This window comes from Oryx dammah, unplaced genomic scaffold, assembly GCF_014754425.2.
Source record: "Oryx dammah isolate SB20612 unplaced genomic scaffold, SCBI_Odam_1.1 HiC_scaffold_28, whole genome shotgun sequence".
Lineage (NCBI taxonomy): Eukaryota > Metazoa > Chordata > Mammalia > Artiodactyla > Bovidae > Oryx > Oryx dammah.
This window is the reverse complement of record NW_024070212.1, coordinates 28,071,333-28,092,149: the sequence shown is the minus strand read 5'-3', so window position 1 is coordinate 28,092,149 and position 20,817 is coordinate 28,071,333. Positions and strand designations below refer to the sequence as shown.

At 36.9% G+C, this 20,817-nt stretch overlaps 1 protein-coding gene across 3 annotated transcripts in view; it reads left to right on the top strand.

Moving 5' to 3' along the window:
- Window positions 1-20,817, top strand: part of HIPK1 (homeodomain interacting protein kinase 1) — a 58,099-nt gene that overhangs the window by 18,366 nt on the left and 18,916 nt on the right. For all 3 annotated transcript variants that reach the window (XM_040230991.1, XM_040230990.1, XM_040230992.1), the window contains exons 3-8: window positions 2,909-3,032; window positions 13,983-14,102; window positions 14,880-14,966; window positions 15,889-16,073; window positions 16,439-16,601; window positions 17,309-17,534. In XM_040230991.1, coding sequence (XP_040086925.1) covers window positions 2,909-3,032; window positions 13,983-14,102; window positions 14,880-14,966; window positions 15,889-16,073; window positions 16,439-16,601; window positions 17,309-17,534 — 905 coding nt within the window. The remainder of the gene's footprint in view (window positions 1-2,908; window positions 3,033-13,982; window positions 14,103-14,879; window positions 14,967-15,888; window positions 16,074-16,438; window positions 16,602-17,308; window positions 17,535-20,817) is intronic.

Genomic DNA, 20,817 nt, shown 5'->3' with positions numbered 1-20,817 from the left:
GATACTTACCATTTTGTATAGTAGAAGTGGCAGAGTTAACTGTTTTGAATGAGCTTTAGCTCAAAATCCTTAGCTGCTTTTGTTACTCTAGAAGCAGAGCAAGACCAAATGGAAAAACTGATTCCAGCCGATCTTCAGGGGTTTTTGTTTTATGGAGTTTGGGGGATGGGATTAGCATTTTTCTTAATTTCTCTGAAATTTTAAGCCTTTGAAGCCTAACACTTATCACATGTTATGGCTATCTTTCAAAAAAAGTAAGTTATTGGGTGGCCTGGCCCCTCCCTGTGACCTACCTTTCAGATTTTGAAATGTCTTCCTGGTATAGTGGGAATGGCAAAATCAATCTGCTGCTCTTCAATTGATGTTTAGGAATGTTCTAAGCCCAGTTTTTATTTTGGCACAAAGCCATTTGCATTCTCCCTGCCAGCTATTTTTGGCACTGTCATGAACTTAGAAATTAATGAGTCTGCTCAGTGAAAGTAAAAATTTTGTTCTTTTTTAATTTTAGAAAGGCTTTTATGTTTCAGGGTACTCTTACCCTCTAGTTTATTAAGGCTCTCAAATATGACACATGGTTGTATTTAATTGAACTCTGAAATTCCATCAGTAATATGGGGCTCTAGCCTCCTGCAACAGGAATGTCACTTTTGAAAGTTGTTTTCTTTGGCTAAAAAAGACACAGGGCACATCAAATGGAACAAAATCTGATGGTATTAGTGGTTCTGCCCTTTCTGGTCACATAGTGTAAGTCCCAGCGGGCTGGGAGCTTACGCTATTGGAGTCCTCTAATTTACCCTGTTTTCTAGGGGCCGTTTAGAAAATTACTCTAGGAAAGTAATATTCTTATTAAAAGAAATACCTTTATACCCTCCTCACTCAATATTTGTCCCCCTCCCCCTTCTTCCACATACACACAGTGCAACAATAAACACATACTGCTTGAAAGTAAAAATTTGGGACACTTGCAAAGAGACAGCTATGAGATGGGTCCTAATGGAGAGATCTGCTTTTCCATTTAGCTCCTGTTAAATGAGGGATCTGGATCTGGAGTGTCCTTACGGATTCAAATTCTGAGACTTAATAGAAGGAAAGGAAATTATTTGGAGATAATAAAGTGTTTTAAGAGCTCAGTTCTTGGACCCAGACTGCCTGGTGGCCAGCCTTGAGCACCTTAACCTGTCCATGTCCAATTTCTTTATCTTTAAAATAGAAATGATACTTATAATGTAGAGGCAAAGTGCCATTGATTATAAGATGAAATATTTATGTTACTAATAAGAAAGTAAAAACATTACTATTAAACTAAAATATACTGTCATTTGCAAGAGTCTCACTTTCAGAGATGTTAAAATGTGAAAAATATGCATCATGTAATTGAGGGCTCAACAGTGATAATACTTTGATAAGATTGTTGTAAACAGGATTAAGTAAACCCCATATTTATAAAGAACCTAGAACAGTGCATGGTACACACTTGGCCCTACATATGTGTCGTTGATTATTATTATCCCCCTGTCGAATCCATTTATCTATTTGTTACAGTTTGGAAAACACCATGTATACCACAATGCCAAATAGATGTATATAGATGGGTATGTATTGGTTGTTATTACTCAGTCGCTAAGTCATGTCTGACTCTTTGTGACCCCAAGGACTGTAGCATGCCAGGCTTCCCTGTCCTTCACTATCTCTCGGAGTTTTCTCAAATTCATGTCCATTGAGTTGGTGATGATATCTAACCTCTCATCCTTTGCCTCCGTCTTCCCCTTTGCCTTCAATATTTCCCGGCATCAGGGTCTTTTTCAGTGAGTTGGCTTTTCATGTCAGGGTATGTATTTAACTTTTGCTTACTTAGAGATAGTAATAGTACAGTTTACTCAACTTCAGAGCTAGACTGCTAGAATTCAAATTCTAGCTCTGCCATTAATTAATTATATGATTTGGGGTAAATTTCTTAATCTATTTGTGTTTGTTTCCTTCTCTGTAAGTGGGACTTTGCCTTGGATGTATTCATATATATATATATATATATATATAGCTCTTAGTTTATGATATTACTGTAGTCTTCTCTTTAAGGTTCCCTAGGGTTGGGTTTCTCACTGGAGTATTAATCAAAATGAATATTTCTGAAAGCACACAGAGGGTTCAGTCTTTTAAAAATGATGATGTAATAATAATAGTCATTGTATCTAACAGTTTCATAGTGCTTACTGTGTGCTAGGCACTGATCAGGAGCTTTAGTATTTGAGCAACAACATCATCAGCATTATCATCTTTTTGTTTACTTATTTATTTAAACCTTACCACAGCCCTATGTAGTAGGTACTCATCTCCATTTTATGAATGAGGAACATGACATACAGAGAAATTAATTGCCTGCAGCTTTCAAGTAATGGAACTAGGGTATGAACCACCATTATTTCTACAGAAGGCATATTGGTCAGGCCACTTAATTGATTTTTCTGTAATTGAAAAGGTGCTAAGGATAAAAAGTGCTAAATTTTCAAAATTCAGAAAGCTTTCAAAACTAAATCTTTTTCTAAGTTTGGTGTAAGCTATTATTAGCAAGACCTGACTTGAATCAATGTAAGGCTATTAAAGGTATTTGTCTGGCTTAGTGTGATTGCTCATATGTTTTGTTGCAGAAATATTAATGTGTTTGATTATGTGATGCTTCCTGAACTCTATAGGGATTATTATGCAGTTTGTAGTTTATACATGGGTAGGACTTTTCTGAAATTCAAGAACCACATCTAGGGCCGAGTTTCAAATTACAGATTTTATACCCAAGATTGTATTTAGTGTCATTAAATCAGTATACCTTTATTAATACTAAAACTAATAGTAACAGCACAATTTCCCAAACTAGTGTGTATCTTTTTTAATCTGCTATTTTTGTTTTTGCTAGAGCCCCTGAAATTATTCTTGGCTTACCATTTTGTGAAGCTATTGATATGTGGTCATTGGGCTGTGTGATAGCAGAGCTGTTCCTGGGATGGCCTCTTTATCCTGGTGCTTCAGAATATGATCAGGTAAGAGTGTTTATTTGGATAGCGATAGAAAGCAAGTAGTTAACTGGTGAAAGATGCTAGAGGAATAGAAGTTACTAGTGAAGTATTTAGATTGCAGGGAAAGAATAATCCAATTAGAAGTAATTTTATAAAGAATTAAAATTTGTCTACCTGCTTTTTAGTCTGGAAGTTATATTTGCAATTCTGTACTTTTAAAAAGGATTTTATTCGTACTACTTTAGATTGCTACTTTTCCAGACCTGTAGTGAGACTTAACTTTAGTTAGCTAATGTGTCTTGTGAGTTAAGGTATGAAAGTAATGTAAGGATGTGAAGTTGGAATTTTAAGAGCGAACTTTGGCTCATTCAGTGCTGTTATTTCCTTTTACACATGACCCCCACTAGAGTAATTACTCTCTGCATACTGAAACACATTGGATCCCAGAAGCTGCAATGTGTATTAGGTCTCTGTAACATAGGATTTAGGAGGGAAAGCGTAAGAGTTGAAAGGTACTTTAATAAATGATCTATGTTTCAGAATAGACAAGCTTTAGAAGATATGCTGTGGCTTCCTAAGAAACTGGTCCTAAAGGGAAAAGTTTTGCCTTGGAAGAAAATTGTGAATTCTCATTTCTTGTTCTTTCAAAAAGCCAATTCTAACTACTATGCTGTGAGCTCTTTGAGGGCAGAGATTGCTTGATTCTACCAATGTATCCTCAACTGCTAACATTGTATCTGGGACACAGTAGATACAGGAGGTTTTTGTTTTGTTGTTTTCTGTTTTTTGTTTTTTTTTTTTTTGAGAAGTGAATGGTTATTTTGAATTTCTAAAAGGAAAAAGAGTAAAATAGTGTTTTCTCTTATTCAACCTAGATCCATTTTAGAGTAGATGTAGCATTTTCCAATTTCTAACAGTTTGGCTCTTTGGACTTGTCTCTATGGTTGTTATTGTTCTGTCACTAAGTCCTGTCCGACACTTTGCAGCCCCGTGGACTGTCGCCCGAGTTTCCTCTGTCCTCCACTGTCCCCTCCACTGTTTGCTCAAGTTCATGTCCATTGAGTCGTTGATGCTGTCTAACCATCTCATCCTCTGCCGCCTCCTTCTCTTTGCCTTCAGTCTTTCCTGTCATCAGAGTCTGACATAAACAATGAGTTGCTCATTTGATAAGTAACCAGTTAGGTTGAGTTTTGTAATTTTTAATTTTTCAGTCTTTCATCCACCTTATAGCCAGGAGCCACCTTCCTTATTTTAACAACCACAAATAAGTATGAAGGAGATTAAATGATGGAAAGCCACCATTAGTTGAACCAATTCACTAATTCTCCCCTTTGGGTTTTAAACTCTTTTGAGAATCTGGTGTGAATCTTCTCAGAAAAATATATATACAGTGTCTTATACACAAAGTTAGGGAATTCATGGACCACCTGATTGAGAAACCTTGCTCCAAGCAATTATAGCCTCCAAAGTGCCATTCCTAGGCAGCTGTTTTGTGGCATCTCGTCAAACTTAGTGAACAGATTATATTGTAATGTTCCTAGGAAGTAGAACCAAGTAAAATTAGATCTAGAAGCTAAGGTACAGTGGGGGCTTATCATGTAAAGAAATGATCTGGTGGTTTTGAGAATTTTTGCTGGTGTATAGATTGAAACTATGGGTAGTAGGAGAAAGTTGTTTTTCCCATGTTGAATAATGGATAAATCAGATGTTGTTGTTGTAGAGCAGGATTGGGGATAGTTTATCTTGAGGTATCTTTGCTTATACAAAAAGATTCACGAGGCAGGATCATTATTTCTACAGCTGAGGTTTTTTTAAACAACTTTATTGAGATATAATTCACATACCATATAATTCAGCCATTTCAAGTGGTCTTTAGTATGTTCATAGGGTTGTGAACCATCACTACACTCAGTTTGGAACATTTTCAGGACTGTAAAATGAAACCCAGTACTTATTAGCAGTCAATACCCAGTCCGCTAACTGCCCCACCACTACCACCCTAGGGACTCCTTTCAGTCTCTTTAGAGTTGCCTGTTCTAGTATATTTTATTCAGTATATACAATATGTGGTCTTTTGTGATGGGCTTCTTTTACTTAGCATGATGTTTTTCATCCATGCTGTTGCATGTATCAGAACTTCATTACTTTTTATGGCTGGTTAGTGTTTCATTTTGTGTATATGTGTCTGTGTATAAATATATTAATATATGTATATCACATTTTTATTTTTATTTTTTTTATTTTTTTTGTATTTATTTATTTTTTATTTTACTTTACAATTCTGTATTGGTTTTGCCATACATTGACATGAATCCACCACGAGTGTACATGCGTTCCCAAACATGAACCCCCCCCCAGGCCCCCCCCCCCACAACATCTCTCTGGGTCATCCCCGTGTACCAGCCCCAAGCATGCCGTATCCTGCATCGGACATAGACTGGCGATTCGATTCTTACATGATATTATACGTGTTTCAATGCCATTCTCCCAAATCATCTCACCCTCTCCCTCTCCCTCTGAGTCCAAAAGTCCGCTATACACATCTGTGTCTTTTTTGCTGTCTCGCATACAGGGTCATCATTGCCATCTTTCTAAATTCCATATATATGTGTTAGTATACTGTATTGGTGTTTTTCTTTCTGGCTTACTTCACTCTGTATAATCAGCTCCAGTTTCATCCATCTCATCAGAACTGATTCAAATGTATTCTTTTTAACGTCTGAGTAATACTCCATTGTGTATATGTACCACAGCTTTCTTATCCTTTCATCTACTGATGGACATCTAGGTTGTTTCCATGTCCTGGCTGTTATGAACAGTGCTGCGATGAACATTGGGGTACATGTGTCTCTTTCAGTTCTGGTTTCCTCAGTGTGTGTGCCCAGCAGTGGGATTGCTGGGTCATAAGGCAGTTCTATTTGCAATTTTTTAAGGAATCTCCACACTGTTCTCCATAGTGGCTGTACTAGTTTGCATTCCCACCAACAGTGTAGGAGGGTTCCCTTTTCTCCACACCCTCTCCAGCATTTATTGCTTGCAGATTTTTGGATCGCAGACATTCTGACTGGTGTGAAGTGGTACCTCATTGTAGTTTTGATTTGCATTTCTCTAATGATGAGTGATGTTGAGCATCTTTTCATGTATTTGTTAGCCATCCGTATGTCTTCTTTGGAGAAATGTCTATTTAGTTCTTTGGCCCATTTTTTGATTGGGTCGTTTATTTTTCTGGAATTGAGCTGCATAAGTTGCTTGTATATTTTTGAGATTAGTTGTTTGTCAGTTGCTTCATTTGCTATTATTTTCTCCCATTCGGAAGGCTGTCTTTTCACTTTGCTTATATTTTCCTTTGTTGTGCAGAAGCTTTTAATTTTAATTAGGTCCCATTTGTTTATTTTTGCTTTTATTTCCAGAATTCTGGGAGGTGGATCATAGAGGATCCTGCTGTGGTTTATGTCGGAGAGTGTTTTGCCTATGTTCTCCTCTAGGAGTTTTATAGTTTCTGGTCTTACATTTAGATCTTTAATCCATTTTGAGTTTATCTTTGTGTGAAGTGTTAGAAAGTGATCTAGTTTCATTCTTTTACAAGTGGTTGACCAGTTTTCCCAGCACCACTTGTTAAAGAGATTGTCTTTATTCCATTGTATATTCTTGCCTCCTTTGTTGAAGATAAGATGTCCATAGGTGTGTGGATTTATCTCTGGGCTTTCTGTTATACCACATTTTTCATGTGTTCATCTGTTGATGGACACTTGGGTTGTTACCACCTTTTGGCTGTCATGAATGATGGTGCTATGGATCAGTTCAGTTCAGTTGCTCAGTTGTGTCCCACTCTTTGTGACACCTTGGGCCCTGAGCCTGGCTTCCCTGTCTATCATCAACTCCCAGAGCTTGCTCAAACTCATGTCCATCAAGTTGGTGATGCCATCCAACCAGTCATCTCATCCTCTGTCGTCCCCTTCTCCTGCCTTAAACAAAATGTTTAAGTCCCTGTTTTCAATTCCTTTGGGTATTAAAGGTGCTTCCCTGGTGGCTCAGCAATAAAGAATCTGCCTATAATGCAGAAGACCCAGGTTCGATTCCTGGAGGAGGGAATGGCAACACACTCCAGTACTCTTGCCTGGAGAATTCCATGGACAGAGGAGCCTGGTGGGCTATAGTCCATGGGGTTGCAAAGAGTTGGACACAACTGAGTGACTAACACTTTGACTTTTTTTGGGTGTAGAGCTAAAAGTATTGGTTGGCTAACAAGTTCATTCAAGTTTTTCTGTAACATCTGTAAGAACTTTTTGGCCAACCCAATAGAATTGCTGGGTCATATGGTAATGTCCTATGGCAATTCTATGTTTAAGTTTTTGAGGAACCAACAAGCTTCTTTCCACAGTGGTTACACCGTTTTACATTCCTACCAGCAATGTACAAGAGTTCCAGTTTCCCTACATCTTTCATCATTGCCAAGGCTGGTTATTTTCTTTCTTTTCTTAAAAAATAATAGCTGTTCTTATGGGGATGTCGTGGCATCTCTTTGGGGTTTTGATTTGTATTTCTCTAGTGATTAGTGGTGATGAGCATTGTTTTAGGTGCTTATGGGGCATCTGTATATCTTCTTTGGAGAAGCCTATTCAAGTCCACTGCCCATTTTTGAATTTTTGTTGTTACTGAGCTACAGGAGTTCTTTCTGTATTCTTATTATTAATCCCTTATCAAATAAATGATTTCCAAATACTCTACCATTCCATGTGGCTGTCTTTTCACTCAGTTGATAGTGTTTACCCAAAAGTTTTAAATTTTGATGAAGTCAGTTTTCCTTTTGTTGCTTATACTTGTGGTATCATATCTAAGAAATCATTGGCGAATCAAATTAAGCTTTTTTCCTATGTTTTCTTCAAATAGTTTTATAGTTTTAGCTCATACATTTAGGTTTTTGAGTCATTTTATTAAGTTTTGAATATTGGGTGAGCAAAGTATCCAGTTTCAATTTTTTGCATGTGGGTTTTCTGTTATCTTGATACTATTTTCTAAAAGACACCTTTCTCCAAGAATTGTCTGGGCATTCTTGTCAAAAATCAGTTGACCATAAATAAATGTAATGATTTATTTCTGAATTGTTGGTTCTTTTCCATTGACCTATATCCTATATCTGTCTTTATGCCAGTACCATGCCATTTTGATTACTATAGTTTGGTAGTCAGCTTTCTTTCTTTCTTTTTTTTTAAATTGAAGTATAGTTGATTTACAATGTTGTGTTAATTTCAAGTGTACAGCAGAGTGATTCCTGTGTGTGTGTGTGTACTTTTTTTTCACATTCTTTTCTATTCTAGGTTATTGCAAGATAATAGATATAGTTCCCTGTATGGGATACCTGTTAATCCCAAACTCCTAATTCATCCCTCTCATTCCCTTTCCTCTTTGGTAACCATACGTTTGTTTTCTATGTCATGGAGTCTGTTTCTGCTTTGTAAATAAGCTCCTATGTGTCATATTTTAGATTCCACATATAAGTGGCACCATTTGTATTTGTCTTTGTCTGTCTGGTGGCAGTCAGTTTTTAAAACAGTAATTTTGAGTCCTCAGGTGGTGGTGATTTAGTCGCTAAGTTGTGTCCAACTCTTGCAGTCCCATAGTCTGTAGCCGGCCAGGCTCCTCTTTCCATGGGATTTTCCAGGCAAGAATACTGGAGTGGGTTGCCATTTCCTTTTCCAGGGGATCTTCATGACCCAGGAATTGAACCTGGGTATCCTACATTGCAGGCAGATTCTTTACTGACTGAGCTATGAGTGAATCCTCTTAACTGTTCTTTTTAAGATTGATCTGGCTATTCAGGGTCCCTTGAAATTCAATATGAATTTTAGGGTGGATTTTTCTATTTTTGTCCCAAAAAAGTTATTTATTTATTTTTTTAAGGGATTGCTTTAATCTGAAGATGACTTTTGGAAGTATCCCATCTTAACAATACTGGCTTCTGATCCATAAACATGATCAGGTTTATTTAGGTTTTCTTTAGCAGTGTTCTGTAATTTTCAGAGTTCAAGTTTTTTTACTTCTTTTGTTAAGTTTACTTCTAAGTGTTCTTTTTTTGGTGCTATAGTGAATAGAATTATTAATTTTATTTTCAGTTGTTCAGTGGTCATGTATAGAAATGCAGTGATCTTGTAATCTTGTATTCTGCACCCTTCTTGAACTCTTTTTCTAATGATTCTAATTCTAATAGTTTTTGTGATGAATTCCTTACAGTTTTCTAACTAGAAGACCGTGTCATCTACAAATAAATTTTCCATTTTCTTTTCCAATCTGGATTCCTTTCTTCTCCTTGCTTAACTGCTTTGCACTGAACCACACTAGTACAGTGTTGAATAGAAATACCAAGAGTTGGTTTTCTTGTCTTGTTTCTGATTTTAAGGGGAAAGCAGTCTTTCATTGTTAAGTATGATATCAGCTGTGGCGTTTTTGGAAATGCTAAAGTTGAGATTTTACAGCAAATGTTTGTGAATCTTAAAGTCAAATGTGTGTACCCTCTCCAGATATTAGTTAATAGCATCAACTTTGTTGAAAACATTTCAATTGTTTAAAATAACAAATGACAGTAACACTTTCTATTTACATAAAGGTGGGGCTTTTGTTGCTTTATGAAAAGCAGTATCTGTATGATAGTTCCCATTCTACTTTAACAGTTATTAAAATTTTTTAATGGTTTAATTTTGTAAGTGCATCATTGTAGAAAAATTAGAAAAGATGCAGTGAGCCAGGAGACAAACATTTCATGCTTTAGTAGTTCTACCCCTCCAAGGCAACCTGTTACATTTTGGTATGTTTTATATTTATTTACACATTTAATTGTTAATTTTCTTTATATATTTATTGAGTACCTACTTTGTATCACAGGTGCTCTGATTATGTGGGATACAGCACTGAATAAAACATTATCCTTGCCCTCATGGAGCCTATATATTGGTGATGGGAAATAGACATTAATAATTATACAAATAATTAAGTAGAACAATTGAGATAAATTCTTTGAAGGAAAGTGTAGTTTTGCAGTGTGTGTGTGCATGTGCACACGCATGCATCACCTGACCATCTGTGTCCTAATGCCTCTTGAGTATACTCATTTTTTCCTGCTGCTATTACCCTAGTCCAGTCTGTCTCCATCACTTACATGGGCTACTAGACAACCTCCCTTTATCTACTCTGGCCTCCCTCCAGTCTTTTTTCCAGAGCAGTTTTTTTTAAAACACCAATTTGATGATCCCACTCCTCTGCTCTTTTAGTGGTTTCCTGTCACTTAGATTAAAGGGCTGAATTCTTAATATGGCCTGCGAGCCCCTATGTGGGTTGTTCCTCCCCTTCTTCTCTCCCTTTCTAGATTTGCTCTCACACCACTTCTTGCTTTTCTTGCTCTAGACCCACTGGCATTATTTCAGCACTGGTTAAGAGTGTTTCCTTCTAGCACAGGCCCTCATGCGTACTGTTCTCTTAGTTGGGAAAGCTTCTCCACCACTCATTTATTTCATGTAGTCAGTCCCTACTCATTTATTAGCTAAAGTGTCGTGTCTTCAAGGACCTTTTCCTCACCAGTCCTCCATCTTGGTCAGGTTCCTTTTGTAGGAGCCTATTTATTTTCTTCAGGGTACTTGTTCAGTTTGAATTATACATTCAGTGTCTGTTTCCTTCACTTGACTGCAAGGTCTATGAGAGCAGGAGCCATGTTTGTTTTAAAAATCATTGTCTGGCTCAATAAGTACTTACTGAAAGAAAGAATGAATGAATGAATATGCGCTGCATATAGTTATGTTTCAAATATAAACGGATATAGAGGAACATACACACTGTGTTTGTCAAATCTAAGACACCATTGGTTGAGAGACGTACTACTTTTCTGTACGTCTAAGAAAGAATGCTTGCAATTAAACCATGATTTATCATGGCTATAAGTTTTTAACACATACCCTAATTGCAAAGATGTTAATGTGAAAAAACGTGCCTCTTAGAATCAGGGAAGTGTAATTTAAGTGAGGTTATGTTTAATTTGTAATCTGCTTTTTCATTTAGGATATTACGAAATATCTTTCTTACAATGTCAATAAATATACTTCTATCATTTAAAATGTCTGCATAGTATTTAATTGTACAGATTTATCCTGGTATTTCACCCTTTGTGTATGCAAAAGAAGTTCACATTTAAAGTGTTCCTATTCACAATTTAAAAAATTTTCTTTCTGTTTTGCTAATGCTTTATTTTAGCTTCCAGTTAAGTATGTCCCACAGACTCAGGGTAATATCCTGCTGTTGTCTAAAATTGTCTTGTGATAGCTAGCAGGCCAGGTTTGGCCTGTAGACTGACCTCTGCTTTATACTCTTAAAAAATTGTTGAGGACCCCAAACAGCTCTGTTTATATAGCTTATGTCTATAAATATACATTGCATTAATAATTAAAACTGAAGTTTTTGGGGAGGAGAGATGAGAAACTTGCTTACAAGTTTCTAATTTCATCATTAAATACAGCCATTCTCATATGGAGTACGTGTGCTCAGTCACTCAGTTGTCTGACTTTTTTCTGCCCTGTGGACGGTAGCCCACCAGGCTCCTCTGTCCATGAGATTCTCCAGGGAAGAATAATGGAGTGGGTTGGCATTTTCCTATTTCAGGGAATCTTCTTGACCCAGGATCGAACCCTTTTCTAGTGTCTCCTGTGTTGGCAGATGGATTCTTTACCTGTAGCACCAACTGGGAAGCTCCTAGAGGTGTTCAGTTCAGTTCAGTTCAGTCACTCAGTCGTGTCCGACTCTTTGCGACCCCACTAACCGCAGCATGCCAGGCCTCCCTGTCCATCGCCAACTACCGGAGTCCACCCAAACCTATGTCCATTGAGTCGGTGATGCCATCCAATCATCTCATCCTCTGTCATTCCCTTCTCCTCCTGCCCTCAATCTTTCCCAGCATCAGGGTCTTTTCCAATGAGTCAGCTCTTCGCATCAGATGGCTAAAGTATTGGAGTTTCAGCTTCAACATCAGTCCTTACAGTGAACACCCAGGACTGATCTCCTTTAGGATAGACTGGTTGGATCTCCTCACAGTCCAAGGAGCTCTCAAGAGTCTTCACAAACAGTACAGTTCAAAAGCATCAATTTTTCTGTGCTCAGCTTTCTTTATAGTCCAGCTCTCACATCCATACATGACTACTGGAAAAACCACAGCCTTGACTAGACGGACCTTTGTTGGCAAAGTAATGTCTCTGCTTTTTAATATGCTGTCTAGGTTGGTCATAACTTTCCTTCCAAGGAGTAAGCGTCTTTTAATTTCATGGCTGCAATCACCATCTGCAGTGATTTTGGAGCCCAGAAAAATAAAGTCAGCCACTGTTTCCACTGTTTATGCATCTATTTGCCATGAAGTGATGGGACCAGATGCCATCTTAGTTTTCTGAATGTTGAGCTTTAAGCCAACTTTTTCACTCCTCTTTCACTTTCATCAAGAGGCTCTTTAGTTCTTCTTCACTTTCTGCTGTAAGGGTGGGGTCATCTGCATATCTGAGGGGTGTGGGGAATGTAAAAAAAAAAACACACCTATTATTTTCCTTTCAATTGGTTATGTGAAAGTTGCTCAGGCGTGTCTGACTCTTTGCAACCCCGTGGACTATATATAGTTCATGGAATTCTCCAGGCCAGAATACTGGAGTGGGTAGCCTTTCCCTTCTCCAGGGGATCTTCCCAACCCAGGGATCAAACCCAGATCTCCCACATTGCAGGTGGATTCTTTACCAGCTGAGCCACATGGGAAAGGAGCAGATTGCCTTGTGGGATAGAGAGAATTGTGAAAGTAAAGACAGGTGTGGACAATAAAACTGAGAAACTTTTAAAACACAAGAATATACAAGCACATGTCTCATTAGCCATTAGAGCAATTACATCATCACACATCACTTCTGAAACTCTCTACTGTATACCTGTGAGAAAGAAATAAAAAAAAAACAAATAACTTCTTAGTACTATTATGAAAATAGTTTATATTTCATAGATTCCTAAGTAGATATTGGGGACCCCTCAGTGTTCCCCCGGAGAAGGCAATGGCACCCCACTCCAGTACTCTTGCCTGGAAAATCCCATGCGTGGAGGAGCCTGGTAGGCTGCAGTCCATGGGGTCCCTGAGAGTCAGACCTGACTGAGCGACTTCACTTTCACTTTTCACTTTCATACATTGGAGAAGGAAATGGCAACCCACTCCAGTGTTCTTGCCTGGAGAATCCCAGGGACGGGGGAGCCTGGTAGGAGGCTGTCTGTGGGGTTGCACAGAATTGGACACGACTAAAGTGGCTTAGCAGCAGCTTAGCAGCAATGTTCCCCAGACCACACTTTGAGAACTGCTAGCCTAGATCAAAGTAGTTGTTCAATAAACAGTGAATGAATGAGCATAGTACCTGCCCTTTATTGATGTGGGAATAGAGAAACTGAATTAAGTGCTTAATTTTATGGTATGAGAGAGAAGCTCTGGGGCAGTTTAGAGTAGGGACAGTTGACTAGGGACCATTGACTGAGCTAGAGTTGGAGCCAGAGGTAGCTAAGGAAGAAAGAGGCTTATGGAAATTTTTTCCTGATCTTTTGAATCTGATAATGTATCAACAAACATAACCTTGGTAATCCACGAAATAGTTTGTTGAAAACTTTCTGTTCTGTCCTAGAAATCTCTTTTTTTTGAGCTCTGTATCAAGTCTACAGGAAACCAATAAAGGTCACACAGAAAATTTTCAAAACTGAGTTTTCCTTGTAAATAACAGGTATAGTGACAAAGTTACTGAATAAATATTTGGGAATAATATATGTATTTACAGATAAATTTCATTTGTATTGATCAAATAGTTAATTTCTTTGTGGTAGCTATCTTTTTTGGGGGGGCTAGAGCTAATAATATTTTAGTGTGAAAGTTTTCAATAATTTCCCTTTTCATTCCAAATCAATGTTTTGTTGATTTTGACATTTCAGATTCGTTACATTTCACAAACACAAGGCCTGCCAGCTGAATATCTTCTCAGTGCCGGAACAAAAACTACCAGGTTTTTCAACAGAGATCCTAATCTGGGGTACCCGCTCTGGAGACTTAAGGTCTGACTTTTCTTTTCTATACTACTCATTCCTGTACTCCTTAATCTCAATTTGAATTCAAAGTTTAGTTATTAAATTGAGGTGAAGGACGGTGGGCAGTAAGAATGTATATTTGCAGGAGGAAATACTTCGAGAAATTATTTCATTGTACTCATATGCCTTATCCTCAGTTAAAAAAAAAACATTAAATTCCAGTACAGTTAGCTGAGATTGTTTTATATATTTGAATCAGCAGCTAAGAAGAGGGTATGGAGAGTAGTGCTTACTCATCATTGAGTGATAGGAAGAACTAGAGTAATTCAGTAGTGGTTATTTTTTTTTTTTTAGTGAATTCTCGATAAATATGATACAACAGCATAATTTAATAACCGCCCATATTAAGACCTTACCTATTTTCTTGAAAACATTGAAATGTGAGTAATTTAATTAATCCAGTAGTACTCTCTGTCTCTGAACCTTTTGAATAGGTAGCATTTGAAATGTTGTTTCATTTGAAAGTAGCGTTTACAGAAAAATGGCTATGTCTGTTCTTAACTGGCATTCTTCAGGAACTGTGCTACATCATTGGTTGCACATTTATTTTAACACTCTTGAAAGGGAGGCCAGGTATCAAGGTCCCATCTCTACTGGAAGACTTCCTGGTTGTAAATTACTTTCATGTTTGTGACCTCTGATTGGGAAGATGATGCTACTTGTTTCTTTGTAATCTGGCTTTAATTTAGAATAAAATGTGGAAATATCATACGGATAGAATTTTTAAAAAACTGTATTTTGTAGACACCTGAAGAACATGAATTGGAAACCGGGATCAAGTCAAAAGAAGCTCGAAAGTACATTTTTAATTGTTTAGATGATATGGCTCAGGTGAGTATGGACTGTTTCAGAAAGTCAGACATTTGTGTATCTCCTTAATCAGAGATACACTTCCATTAGTTATATTAAAGATAGATTCAGTTTATTATCATATAGTGTTTTTTTTCATTTTTTACATAAACACATTAATATTCTGCCATGTATTAAAAGAATGATTGAATCCTAGCAAAGGATATTTTTAGAATTATTTCTCCTTTGCTTTTGCTTAACTAGTCTTGATGCATGTCAGAATTTTGAAATACTATTTATGAAGGTTTCTTTCTTGTCCATTTTCTCTACTGAATAAATAGCTCCTGCATAAAAGCTGCATTTATTTAGGGCTTTTATTCCAAATTCTGTTTAATCACATACTGTCTCATTTTATCTTTTTCAGCAATAGAAACTTTTATTTAAGTAATAACAGTCATTTTTGTTTAACCTCTTTTATACAGATTTTGAATGAAAAGAGCTTATTCATCTTTATTCTACCAATGAACTGTACGAAATTGAATATTTTAGTATAAGAGCTTCCATTTGTGAAAAAATTTCATCAGGTGTTTCTCTTGAGATCTATCTATCTATCTATACACATATATTTGTATTTATCTATAAAGCATACATTGGTAAAGAATCTGCCTGCCATGCAGGAAACCAGGGTTTGATTCCTGGGTTGGGAAGTTCTTTTGGAGAAGGGAATGGCAATCCACTCCAGTATTCTTGCCTGGAGAATTTCATGGACAGAGAAGCCTGGTGGGCTACAGTCTGTGGGGTCACAAAGAGTTGGACACGACTGAGCGACTAACACACACACGCACACATAAAGCATACGTATTAATATTATATATGTATAAATATATATACACAATACAGATGTTAAATGTCAGCATTAAAGGTTAAGTGATGAACTGTAATATTTCTAAATTTTCCTTGGAAGGTGAACATGTCTACAGACTTAGAGGGAACAGATATGTTGGCAGAGAAGGCGGATCGAAGAGAATACATTGATCTGTTAAAAAAAATGCTAACAATTGATGCAGATAAGAGAATTACCCCTCTGAAAACTCTTAACCACCAGTTTGTGACAATGACTCACCTTCTGGATTTTCCACATAGCAATCAGTGAGTATAGTGTGATCTGGGGCATTTTGCCATGATGTAGTTGTCTGTTGACTTACACTCAACAGGTTCTCTGTTTATCTTACAGCTAAATGGAAGTATCCCATGAGCAGTGGGCTTTGGTACTTGCATATTTGGCTCAGTGATGGTTTTTCTTCTCATTGAAAAGTCATGAGATTAAAAATCAGATGTGTGTTTTTCCTCTTTATGGTTATAAAAATGCTTGGTTCATTTTCTCTGAAAGATGCTTGGTTCATTTTCTCTGAAAGTACTCAGGAGGGAAAGACATTGATCATATTTATCTTGAGTTATTTGCTATCTTCTTAAATCACAGATTTATTTCATTGACTTTTTAATCTCCTTTTCAGTGTTAAGTCTTGTTTCCAGAACATGGAGATCTGCAAACGGAGGGTCCACATGTATGATACAGTGAGTCAGATTAAGAGTCCCTTCACCACGCATGTTGCTCCAAATACAAGCACAAATCTAACTATGAGCTTCAGCAACCAGCTCAATACAGTGCACAATCAGGTATTCAGTAAATGATTTTGGAAACTCAGAACCTAAGTGGGGTAAAACCTAGTAAGAGTACAGGGTGAGGTAAAGAAACCAGTCTTTGCTTTGATGGTTGCTTCATAAGAAGTTTCAGACTGATAATACCTGACTTCAGACAAATGACACTCTCTTTGTTAGATAGTTCTCATTACATGTATAAAAAGGTGTTTTCAGTAATTTTTTTTTATGCTGTATATTAGATCCTCAGAATTAACTTATCTGATAAACTGGAATCTTGTCCTGCCCACCAACCACTGATCGACTCTTTGTTTCTATGAATTCCATTAAGAGTGGTTTTGCATTTGTTTGCCAAACAGTGATATTTACTTTTAAGTTTGTTTCTGAAGACATTGTTTGCTAATTTCTTAGCTAGTTCTACCTTTTAAATGGAAGAGCATATGAAATTCTGTGGGATCTCATATCCAGTAGCTTTTTACAAAGAAGGAAGAGGTGTAGGGGTTTATTTATATAGCTTCAACTAGAGCAGAACTGTTTTTTATTCTTGTTTTTTTTATTTTCCAATTTTATAATTGACCTTAAGTTTAGAGATAGGAAGAATTTCTTAAGCAGAGAGTTATTTCAAAGACAGTTAGCATTACATTTTAAAACTTTGTTCCTAGTTTTCTGGATAGAGTCTGTGTATGTGAAAATGTTTATACCAATTGTAATCCTTTTATTTTTAGGCCAGTGTTCTAGCTTCCAGTTCTACTGCAGCAGCTGCTACTCTTTCCCTGGCTAATTCCGATGTCTCCCTGCTAAACTACCAGTCAGCTTTGTACCCATCATCTGCAGCACCCGTTCCTGGTGTCGCCCAGCAGGGTGTTTCCTTGCAGCCTGGAACTACCCAGATTTGCACTCAGACAGATCCATTCCAGCAAACATTTATAGTATGTCCACCTGCTTTTCAAAGTAAGTGGGGAAACTCTTGAAGAATTATCTATATCAGACCTACCTGCTTTAGGCAGCTCCTCATTAGGTATCTAGTTGCTTAGTTTTGATCTTTGATAGATTTAAACTCAGTCTCTGATATGAAGATAACTGAAGAAGGCTGACCTTTTCTACAATGGTTACATGTCTAATTATGATATTCTCTGACACATAGTTCAATTACTGTTTGCTTATTTGAATTGCCTGATACCAGTTTTCTTGTACATTGAGACCTTGTACCAATGTCCTGTATCTGGCATAAACATGTATTTCTCAATGTGCAAACTCTGAAGTTTTCTCCTGCTTCTCAGATGATATTTAAGAGATGAGGCAGAAGAACTTTTAGTTCTTTTAACAAAGAAAAATGTAAACAGAAGAGGTAGAAGGGAAAAGTGGTTTAACTGGTTTTGGTATAATTAGGTAAGTATAGCTTTAGAAAATTTTTTCCTATATAGGAAGCCTAAACATGTATTTCTCAATGTGCAAAGTATATACATCTTGAAAAAAATTGTTTGAAACAGAACTGCTGTATACTGAATCGTATTTCCTCTATCAATCCATTATAAAATAAAATTAGTATTCCAAGTGAAAAAGTAATTTCATTCAAAAATGTAAAACTCTTATTTAAGAATATAAAAATCTCTTGTTATATTCAGAAATAAAGATCATTATTGAACTGAAAAATTCTACAAGCTGAGGTATTTGGGTGGGGAAGGCATTATTAAGATTATCTTCTTCAGCTTATAAATTATATTGTTCCTACAAACGCCTGTCAACAGGAACAGAATAGCTGAAGAAGGGAGCTCTCACCCAATGTGTGACAATAAGATTTTGATTTTCACATTTCCGTCCTTCCTCATTTTCTCATTGTTGTTCAGTGTTCATTGATCTCATGAACCATTTAAAAAGTAATTTAAAAAGTTAAATTATTTTAAGGATGTATTCTGACAACATCTCGACTTTCCCATTAGAAAGTCAGTGTCGGTGTCCTCTGGGAATAAACCTGGATTCAGGCCACTCACAGCAGTTCCCATAGAAGCGGTTAGCATTTTTATCTTCTTACTTCACTTACTTATTGACTGTGACTCTCTTGTTTGTTTGGTTTCTGACAGAGTCGGAGCAAGCAGAAGGCAAAGAGGGGCTAGGGGAGACTGAGAGATTACCGGGAGGACAGGAGAGCGATAGCGATGTAAACCAGGGAGAAACCACAGGGAGAGCGGAGGAGCAGATTCAAAATCCGTAAATGCAAATTTAGCCTAATTTACCAAATTATTTTTTCGTGTGCTTCATAGTAAATTCTGTACTTTGGGTTATCATATGTTGAGTGATTCTTCTACTTAGCAAATAGCCATCTCCTTCCCCATCACCTTTTCCAAAGTGAATTTCATTGTAACAATTTTCAGATGTGGGACTCTGAAGTTTTCTCCTGCTTCTCAGATGATATTTAAGAGATGAGGCAGAAGAACTTTTAGTTCTTTTAACAAAGAAAAATGTAAACAGAAGAGGTAGAAGGGGAAAGTGTTTTAACTGGTTTTGGTATAATTAGGTAAGTATAGCTTTAGAAAATTTTTTCCTATATAGGAAGCCTAAATAACCTGAGGAGCTAGGTAGAGCAAATTTTAAAATTTCCAAAGGAAAGGGAGTTTCAGAATAAAGTGATGACAGTGTTGAAAACTGATATGTATTACTGCATGTCAGATAAGTGCTTTTACATGTATTAATTCATCCTCACAACCAACCTTTGGAAGTGGGTAATGTCATTATCCCCAGTTTGTAGATGAGAAAATTGATCGTGATTCCCTCATCTGCCCAGTTTTTTTATGACTGGTTAGTGGCAGAACCACAGTTTGAACCCAGGCAGTGGGGCCCATGGTTTATATAGTGTGTTATTCTTTACTGCCTTTCAGTATTTAAACTCAAATAGTGGTAAAGAGTTGTCGGTTGATTTGCCAGCCAGAGCCATGTGCTGGTCTCTGCCCAACAGTCCTCTATTACAGGTTTGCCTTCCTTTGTTGTCTCTTATAAGATGCCTATACTTAGAGGAGAGTAGATCCTCATTAGATAGTTTTACTCTTCTTTCCATACTTTCATGGTTTTTTGTTTTAATTTAAAGAGCTGTGTTCAAAAACAAAAATAAAACTTTAATCCTTTTAGTTCAGGACTCAGGGAGAGCCTTCCCAAAGTGTTGCCTTTGGTTAATTCTTTGTTTCCACTTGAGGCGTCCCTGGAAAAGCTAGTTTTAAACTATCTTGACTGCTGTGGCTTAGCCTAAATTACTGTAGCAATCTAATACTTAGAGTCACATTTGTGGGTCGGTATATAAATACTACTTTCTTTAGTATTCCAGTTGACCAAAATAGATATACATTTTGCTCTGTGGAAACTATTATTCTGTAATTTTGTCCTCTTTTTATTTCATCATCCTAGGACACAAAGATGAGCTTCTGTAGTGAACATTTCTTTCTAAATTTTGTCTCCTCAGTTCCTAACAATTTGTAAGAGGCTATTATAATAATGTATATATATTAACTACATTATTATATATATGTATATATATAATAATGTAGTTAAGCTATGGGGATATAGACAAGAATTTTGATGTTACCTAGCTTTCTAATTAAATAGCATTGCCTTAGGAAGAATGGCTGGTAATTTTTTAAATCTATACCTGGATTTGTTCCCTTTTATTTTTATGTAAGTAGCACTTGCCTTGAGAACCCCATGAACAGTATGAAAAGGCAAAAGGATAGGATACTGAAAGAGGAACTCCCCAGGTCGGTAGGTGCCCAGTAAGCTGCTGGAGATCAGTGGAGAAATAACTCCAGAAAGAATGAAGGGATGGAGCCAAAGCAAAAACAAGACCCAGCTGTGGATGTGACTGGTGATAGAAGCAAGATCTGATGCTGTAAAGAGCAGTATTGCATAGGAACCTGGAATGTTAGGTCCATGAATCAAGGCAAATTGGAAGTGGTCAAACAGGAGATGGCAAGAGTGAATGTTGACATTCTAGGAATCAGCGAACTAAAATGGACTGGAATGGGTGAATTTAACTCAGATGACCATTATATCTACTACTGTGGGCAGGAATCCCTTAGAAGAAATGAAGAAGACATCATGGTCAACAAAAGAGTCTGAAATGCAGTACTTGGATGCAATCTTAAGAGCAACAGAATGATCTCTCTTCGTTTCCAAGGCAAACCATTCAGTATGACAGGAATCCAAGTCTATGCCCCAACCAGTAATGCTAAGAAGCTGAAGTTAAACA